Raw genomic sequence first — 9,336 nt, 5'->3', positions numbered from 1 at the left:
GTCCCGCGACCAAACACCAGGAGGGTAATGAACTGGGTCAGAACCCCCATGACGCAAGAGTGGGGAACTCGTCATAGTAAATGAGGATCCTGGTGTGTGTGTGTGTGTGTGTGTATGTGTATGTGTGTGTGTGTATACGTGCTCTGAAGATCCACAGACGGACTGAATGGGGCCTAACAAGTGTGGGCATATTAGAAGCAGGTGGCCACTGTAAAATTAAGAGTGTTTAGAACCTGTCGGTCCAGTCACTCATGGTCAGTCAGATCACTCGCCACATCCACAGTATAACCTTCCTTCACAATTCTATTCAGGTGTGTGTATCTGTGTGAGTACATGTGTGAACTTGAGAGCGTGTGTGTGTGTGTGTGTGTGTGTGTGTGTGTGTGTGTGTGTGTGTGTGTGTGTATGTGTGTATATGTGTGTGTGTAACTGTGAATGTGAGGGCGTGTGTGTGCGTCTGTGTGTGAGAACGCATGTGTGTATCTGTGTGTGAGTGCAAGCGTTTTGCTGAAGTTTGAGTAATAGCTACTGACACACCCGGGTGGATTTGAGATCTTCATCAGGAACATATGGGTCAGTGCTGATTTTGACATCTTCATTAACATACGGGCTAATGCTGGTTTTGTTGCCAGAGGCAACCAAGGCCTTAATTCATCTATTTTTTTAAGTGCTCTGTTGAGATTAAATATGAGCATCTCTCTATGTCTATCGATCACACACACACACACACACACACACTCTCAGCATCACACACACACACACACACACACCAGAGATGGCCACTTGAGTGAGCGACTACAAAAAAGACTTGAAACTCGTCCCCAATAACTCTCTACTCAGACTAGTCAAAAATGACTCGTGAACAATACGAGTCAGTTAACTTAGTTACAGCAAGTTAACTGTATATAAATTGAAGCATTCTACTCGTCAAAATATTGTTTTAAAGGAGTGGTATGTGTGTAAATTTATGTCCAAGACTGATTTGACTTAATGAGAAAAAGAATAAAACATTTTTTTTTCTGTAATGATATTTTTGTCAACGTTGAAAATTTGATGCTAATATCTTGAGAAAAGATGGATGTCCCCCAATATTGGCAATCACGTTAAGATTACTTTACACCAAGTCAAATAACTTGCAGAACATTTTTTCAGCATGCAAAAATACTTCATTGTTAGTGATATTTAAAATGTTTATTTAATATTTAAATGTGTTTTTTTTTGGCTAAAATAAAGTTTAAATGTCACTCTAAGATCAGAGCTTAAATTTTTTTTTAATTCTCTATGGTATTGGCGATAAGACACACAAAAAAATACATAATATGTGGAAGTGGCTGATGATTGGGTACGGTCAACAATAGAAGTTACCATGGTAATATATAAAATAGTTATTTTCCATCTGCTGGCTTATCCTGGTATTAACTTGGACACCAGAAAAAAGACTTGAAACTTGACTTGGACTTGTATTTTGCGACTTCGAACATGTCTGACACGTACACCCTAACGCCCAAGTCTTTTACCCAGACGTGTTCTTTAACCGCCTTCTTTTGCCTCCTGTCTGTTTGAGCTTCCACCTCTCCCCCAGACTGAAAGGTCATATGTGTCATGGGGTGTGTGTTTCCTCTCCAGGACCACCTGCTTTCCACTACCATCAGCGCGTACACACACACACACACACACACGGTCTCCCCCCCCCCTTCCAGCCTTCCTGTCTGTCTTTCTATCTGTCTTTCTCTATGTCTTTCTGTCTGTCTGTCTGTCTTCTCTCCCATCTTGAATAAATTGCATTAGAAGTGAAAACGGGGAGAAGTGGAGGATAATGAGTCTCTGATTGATGTCTTGGCCAATGATTTCTCTGCTGTGGTATGCTATAAATATGCTAATTTCCTTTTGGGGTCAAATGAATGTCTGAGAAACTTGGTGAAGCAGAGGAACACATCTGAGTGGCATAAGCTCCTTCGTGGAAATATCAAAGTCAACATATTCGTTACTTTCTGTCTAATAAACTCAACTCGACATGTAACAATTTAGTTTGCCTGTTATGAGCGTTGCTGTTACAGCTGAGGTGATTCTGGCCTAAAGATACTCTAAGCTGACCAAAGGGGGTGGGGGGTGAGGTGGGTGAGGTGGACCTGTGGCCCAGCTGAAAGCGAGCCACACGTTCCCCGGTGCAGGCAGAGCAGAGAGGAGCCGTGTGACGCAGGGCCTGATCCGTCTGAATCACACCATCGCAAAGCCTTCTTGCTTTCCGTTTTTCCCATTTGCAGAAGGACCGTAACCCACAGTACATTTAGTCCGCAAACGTCTTCGCGCCATTATCAGTAACGTAAGGATAAATAGGAGCGTGACTGAAGTGAATGCATCATACGTTCGTAATTGACTTGCGTCTTTCCAGCTATCGCTCAACACGGTGTCGATTTGTGCCATTGCCAACACACATTATCAGCATGTCACTGCCTCGTATTCTGGGCTGTTTACACGCAACGGTAGTGAACACATTATGGTTAATGGCCAAATGATAATATGATCTGAATCTTTTTAATGTTTGAGAGAGCTTACGACGTCCTAAAACACCAGATATTTTAAGCCTGTGAGATTGTATTTGGGCCACTTGAATACTGGTTTCTCTGCACTGTGTTCTGGAGCAATGGCTTGTTCGTGAGGGACGTCCGAGCCTGGACTGGTTCCATGGGTCTTGTTTTTGAGGGGGGGGGGGGTTGGCGTATTCCCCCTGGGATGTGATGCGTGAGGCGTGTGGTTGTCGGTGTAATGGAGGGTTGCGATTGTAGGTGGAGTTACACTGTGTGTGTGTGGTGCCCACAGGGGGCAGCGTTGTGTCACAGTGTCGGTTTACTCTGATCACTGACATGCAGAGTGTGTGCTGGTGACCAAAGTGGAGGGTGGTGTGTGTGTGTGTGTGTGTGTGTGTATGTGTGTGTGTGTATGGAGGGAGGGTGTTGTGTTTGGGAGGGGTGGGGGGACAGGATCTTGGCTGTCACCTCATGCTGAGAACTGCTGAGATCTTAAGCCAACGGAGCCACTGTGGAGTGCTGTCACGCACTTTCACACACACACGCACACAACAAAATCCCTGCTGCCAAATGAACACCGACAGTATTTATCCAAGAGAAACTGCACAGATTTAGAATGTGACTTTAGCCTTGTAGTGATAATTCACCCACTGGGTCTTTTTGCTGGTCACATTTAACAGTGCATCTCGCACTCTGGAGTGTGAACCGTGCATGCGTTTGAATCTGCACGTGTGTCCCTGCCACCAGGGGGCGCTGCTGCAGGTCCTGGTGTTGGGACGGGGCAGAGCTGCGGTCCAGCTTGGCTCACAGCTCAGGAGACGCATCCAAGCAGACTGATGCAGGAATGTCAACAACTTGCCATGACACTCAGAGTGTGTGTGTTATGTTCAGTTGCTTAGCATTATGTAGTCAGACTGTATCACTTTTATTTATTGTTTTAGGATTTAAACGCTCTCTTAAATTTGACATTGGTCTAGATATTTGATCGAGTGACATCATGTCTTTGTTACCTCAGTTCAATGAGTCTCGTGGGAATAACGTAATCGGTTCATATAACGGTGCCAGCACCAAGATATTGTGGTCTGATGTCATACAAAGTAAGAGTCTCTGATGTCATTCACAGTCATATTCACTGAAATGAGCGATAGTGTGTATGATCCCTACTGTCAAGTTAAAAGTTGAAGAGCATATACCATATTTAATTTGCTGTGTGTGTGTGTGTGTGTGTGTGTGTGTGTGTGTGTGTGTGTGTGTGTGTGCGTTCACACGCGCAAGTACGTTCACGTTCGCATGTTAATAAAGCCCCTGGGAATGCAAAGCATAATCCCTCTTTTATTAATGCTCATTACTCATATGCAAATCCTCCATAAGTTGGATGAATATGGAATTCTGGGTTTGAATATTCGCAGTGGTAATTAGCATGTACTTAGATCCTCCTCTGGGGCAGGGTTATCACTACCACAACCCCAAACACACACACTCACACACACACACACACACACGCGTAGCAATGCAATGTTGACTGGGCCTTCTCAGACAGATTAAAACTAAGCAGTAGAGGCAAGTTCAGATTGCTGCTTTGTTTATGTAAATTTAAATGTTTTTCATGTTTATGTAATCTTCATTATTTTTAGTAGACAGTAAGAAATTCTAAGAGTCTTTTTTCTTTTTGTGTCCTAATCTTTCACCTCCTCCTCTCCCCATCCCCCCCCCCCCCCCCCCCCCCCCCCCCCCCACTGTCTCTCTCTCTCTCTCTCTCTAGTTTTTTTGAGAACATGGCTCGGATCATTTCTTCAGACTATGTGCCCACAGAGACGGATGTGTTGAGAGTGAGAATCCGGACCACCGGAGTCATCGAGACGCAGTTTAAGGTCAAACACCTGGTCTTCAGGTGAAACATCATCGCTGGTTCACCCAAACACCACCCCTCTCCTCTCCTCTACCCCTCTCCTCTCCTCTACCCCTCTACCCTACCCCTCCCCTCTCCTCTACCCCTCTACCCCTACCCCTCTCCTCTACCCCTCTACCCTACCCCTCTCCTCTACCCCTCTACCCTACCCCTCTCCTCTACCCCTCTCCTCTCCTCTACCCCTCTACCCTACCCCTCTCCTCTCCTCTACCCCTCTACCCCTCTCCTCTCCTCTTCTCTTTTTATTACAGTTCTGTAATGGGACCCGTCTGGTTTTAATATATTGATTTGGTGTCGACACCCGTCACAAGGTCCCGGTGCTGCCATGTGCTGTTTATCTGTGACTGGAGTGATTGTTCGATTCCTCACCGGCTTAATTGACATCACGATTCCCTTAGCTGATGGGGGGGGGGGGGGGGGGGGGGGGGGGGGGGGGGGGTTACCTCCGGGGGTTAACGATCGCCTCGGATTTGAGCGCTTATCAACGGCTGAGATCACTTTCTGGAGATCTAAATTCATCTGAGGGTGTAGAGGAGAATTTTAAAACATTATTTATTTATTTTGTGTTGTTGTTTTGAATAACCTCCCTGCGAGTGTGAAAGTGGTGACAAGGGAGCGACTCGCTTTCTGGCATGGCAGACGCGTTCTGAACATCTGGCAATAACGGTGCCCCCTGTTGTTCAAACGGTGGTATTTATCGGGACACGAAAGGCCACAACAGAGCCTGGCTCATCCAGCATTGCTTTTTATTTGTTAAACAAAAGCTTACGCGCGGAAAGCAGGACAACGTGCCGTGTGTTGTACACCTGGGGCAGGCGTCCTGTAGGGGGCGACGGAGGCCCCGACAGGACGCTTTGCCCGTAAATGTGCAGCTGTTCCGGGAACAGGCTCCCCCGTGGTCATTGGCCCCCCGAAGGTTCACCTCCTCCGTCACGCCCTCCAGCCCTCCGAACCCTGACAGGTGCCGTCGCGAGGCACTCCAATAAAATAAAATATTTTTTAAAAAGCGGCAATAAAAATCCAACCCCAGCGCATTGGGAGAATTGTGGGTAATTTTCTGCTTAGCGGCTTCTTGAACCATTTGAATGTTAATGGGGACATTTGCAGCCACGATGCTCCGTTTCAGATGGATGGAGGATTATGGGATGTTTTCTGTTTGGCGGGGGCGGCCAGATTCCAGCCTGCTTCTTACTCATATCCTTCGAGGATTAACTGCTGCACCACCTATATTACGCCTGGTTGCATGCAGATGAATGTAATTTGGTTTTACCTTTCATGACAGGTTTTCATAAACCTTACGGCTCTCTAGAAGCAAAATAAGATGCGGCGGCATAAAATATATCCAGGCTGCATATTTAGTGGTCTGATATTGTTTCTCTCTCTGATGAGCAGTTAAAAACTCAAATTTGCAAAAGATATGAATTCCCTTTTTCTTTTTTTTTATGCTCGGAGCAAACGGGAAACAAAACCGTTAATAACACCACAAATATAATCTTTGCGATGCATCAGAAGCATATTGAAACCTCGCCCTTGAAATCCCATAAGCCCCCGCGGTCCATCCGCTTCCTTCTCTGGGAGGACCACAGTGATTGGACCTCCACTCGGGAGGCAAAGCTCACCGTTCTTAGTTCTTAGACAACAGCTGTTTGCTTAAGATATGACCGCGTGTTATTAGCAACACGTCAAAGCTGGCTGTTCCAACAACACCCCCTCCCCCCCTCCCCTCCCCACCTTCTTACTGACAGACTACCTGCCCACGTTCCCATCACATGACTAATACGTGATAAAAGGCTTCCGTACATGACAACCCACATAACACTCTTGTCGTCTTTTCAGGCTGTTCCTCTCTTTTCCTCCTCCTTCCCCTCTCCGTTCCTCCCTCGCTCCATTCGCCCCCCCCATCGCACGCACAGCTGCCTCGGGAGGCGTTTTGCGATCCCCGCTCGCGAGACACGCCCGCTTCTCACACCCGCCGTCATAAGTCCTCAGGAAAAGACCGGCTGATGTAATCAACCAACCATGGCGTGAGCTCTCGCTCGGAGAGTCGTGCGGAGCCGAGGAGACGTGGCGGAGGTTGGAGCGCGTGATCCACACGTAGCTGTATGATCTCATTGTTTTGAGAGCAAAGACCTGTAGTGGTGTTCATAGAAGGTCTAGAGCAGGGGTACTCAACTGGTGGACCGCGGTCCGGATCCGGACCCGAACACAGTCCTGATTAACTGGATACGGACCAAAACAAAACCGTAGCATTTATTTCAGGGCTATTGAAAAAACACTCCGTCACGATCGTGTGTTACGTTCGCCACCCCCGCACAACAACTTACGTTCGCCTCCAACATCTCCATCCCCCCCCCAACAACTTACGTTCGCCACCCCCGCCCGCACCGGACCTCGGGTCACAGGTATCTGCCAAAATTGGACCGCGGACAAATTTAGTTGAGTACGCCTGGTCTAGAGTTACTGTTGTGGCACCAAAACTCTGGAACGCACTGTTCCATATATTTTTTACCCTAAATGATATTTTAGAGACTTTGAAAGATGCACTGACTGAAGAGCCCTTTAAATTTCTTTGTGTTTATGATGAATAAGTAAAGACTTATTGTCTACTATAATGAACTACTATATTAGCTGGTATTCCAATATAATGGCAGGAATATGGACCAAATATCCTGATTGTTTAGCACCAATGACCATTGAATGTTCTTGTTCATATGTACAATATACGCTTACAAATGCTTTCACCTGTTTGAAAATGCTGCAGTCAATGAAATGGCACATCAAAAATCATTAAATACTAACAAGTGGTTCACATCCTGTTCATGCTATAGTTGTGGATATGGGGTATGTTGTTGCTCTAGGACAGCTTTTAATAGAAGCAGCATCTGGCAGCGTGAGCATGTATAAATGTAATTACATCTGAAATGCAATGTGATCCATCTTCACTTACACATCTTCATTGTTCTATTGCTTCAAATGCAAAACACTATGACTTGTGCTTATATGAATTCAGTAATAAATAATGAAGTATCGTTTCAGCTAATATCATTGTCAACATATTTCAACTTTCTGAATTTGAAGCCTTCATGTGGGGTTGGTCAGCTCGGCGAAAGTATCTGCTCTTTTATTTGTATGGCAGAGAGAGTTTATTTTTGATAGCTACGGTATAATGGATCACTGAAGTTGCCATCATTCTGTCATCAGTGCCGCGCTCTTATCTCAAAATCAGGTTCTCCGGTTCTGAAGGCTTTTTGTCTACGGGAAAAATGAATGAGTTTTCTGCAAACAACCTCTGTTGTGCCCTGCGGTAATACAAATGTTCCAAATCTGAGATATTTTGACCTACGTACATTTCCCTTCCAAATCAAAGTGGATCATTTGAATTTACGAGGCGTTAAAAGTAATCACGATTTTTTTCCCATTAGGACTAGGATACGGAATAAGGGGGGCGGGGCAGTGAATCGGTAGCATCCATCATTCTGCTGCCTCCTATTGACCTTTGACCCAGCAGTGTTCTCTTCTCTCCTTGACCTCTGACCTGACAGTGTTCTCTGCTCTTATTGACCTTTGGCCCAGCAGTGTTCTCTTATTGACCTTTTGACCCGGCAGAGTTTTCCCTTCTTTGTTGCCGAAGGTCTTTTGCTTTTCTGATTGGATCGTTCAGTAATTGCCCATCCCTATGGTCTGGCAGTGTTAAGATCCTGCCACACTGAATAGTCTGGACACAGGAAGTGCCGTAGAGTGGCACAGTATGGAACGCTAAATGCAATTTCAGCTTTCCACAGCCACTCTGTGCCACTCTGATTGCTCATATTAAATATTCTGTACTAAAACACTGTTGCCTGTGTGTTTTGAAGGCCTTTTCATCCTCAGAGAAATCACTTTTTCATGAATACAAGAGCCCGTGTTAACCAGTACTAACATACTGCATCATCATATTCGATAAGACCAAAACTGCCTCTCCGTGCGTGTGAAGCCTGGGTTAGCGCAGTGGGACCGAAAGGCTCAACACCCTGCGTGTCCTCGTTGCGAACGTGCGGAAGAAATCTTTTCAAAAATACAACAGAGGGTCGAGAAATGAAAACCCTTTACGGCAGAGAGGGGTGAAGGAGGGGTCGTCGGGGGAGGGGGCGAGATGAGAAACGGCATGGAAACCCGCTCTCGCTGGAGAATGACCTTTTCTGTGATGACACGTTGGCCTCTCCGCGCGTAGGGCGCGATACCGCGTGTAAATTGAGAGGTATGGGGTCCAGCACGTCTCCCCGCTCTCCTCCGTCTCTGGGAGCAGCCTCTGATTGATGCGGACGGCCAGGAGGCGGCAGAACCAGCGAGAGCCTCTTTTCAGCCGACGCTCAAGAGGCACTGAGCATCACGGACCTCGGCGGTCTGCTTTTCCCTTCCGGTCTGTTGTGCCTGTTTTCGGTTTAGCAAGTAACGGAAGCAGACGGACCCGTCACTGCTCTGCCCTTTGTTCACCGTGGTGCTGGCGTGTGGCGCGTCGCAGTCGCAGGTGCAACGTGGCGGGAGGCGTCGGCCTCTCGCTAATCATGAGCAGACACGCTAGTTCTCATTAGCCGTGAGGTCTAAAAGCCGGAGCAGGGTTTTGAATAAACTCGTTAATGGGATTGTTGATATTGGCATGTCTCAGCGAGATGCATCACAGAGGTACATGAGGTTCACACTTTAATGGTTTAATGGTGTTCCTCTGTCTTTCTCTTTCTTTGTTTCTTTGCCTCTCTCTCTCTCTCTCTTTGTCTCTCTGTAGGCTGTACGATGTTGGAGGCCAGAGGACGGAGCGGAGGAAGTGGATAAGCTGCTTTGAGGACGTGAGAGCTGTGCTCTTTGTGGTGGCTCTGAGTGGCTACGACATGACACTGGTGGAAGACCCTTCCATGGTCAGAG

General features: G+C 46.6%; 1 protein-coding gene across 1 annotated transcript in view; it reads left to right on the top strand.

Moving 5' to 3' along the window:
• gnav1 (guanine nucleotide binding protein (G protein) alpha v1) overlaps positions 1–9,336 on the top strand; it is a 29,075-nt gene that overhangs the window by 11,972 nt on the left and 7,767 nt on the right. Inside the window, 2 exon segments of the mRNA XM_076985107.1 lie at positions 4,291–4,419; positions 9,200–9,329. Of these exon segments, the coding sequence (XP_076841222.1) occupies positions 4,291–4,419; positions 9,200–9,329 (259 nt within the window).

Source organism: Brachyhypopomus gauderio, unplaced genomic scaffold (genome assembly GCF_052324685.1).
Source record: "Brachyhypopomus gauderio isolate BG-103 unplaced genomic scaffold, BGAUD_0.2 sc37, whole genome shotgun sequence".
Classification (NCBI taxonomy): domain Eukaryota; kingdom Metazoa; phylum Chordata; class Actinopteri; order Gymnotiformes; family Hypopomidae; genus Brachyhypopomus; species Brachyhypopomus gauderio.
This window is presented reverse-complemented; position numbering and strand designations above follow the sequence as displayed.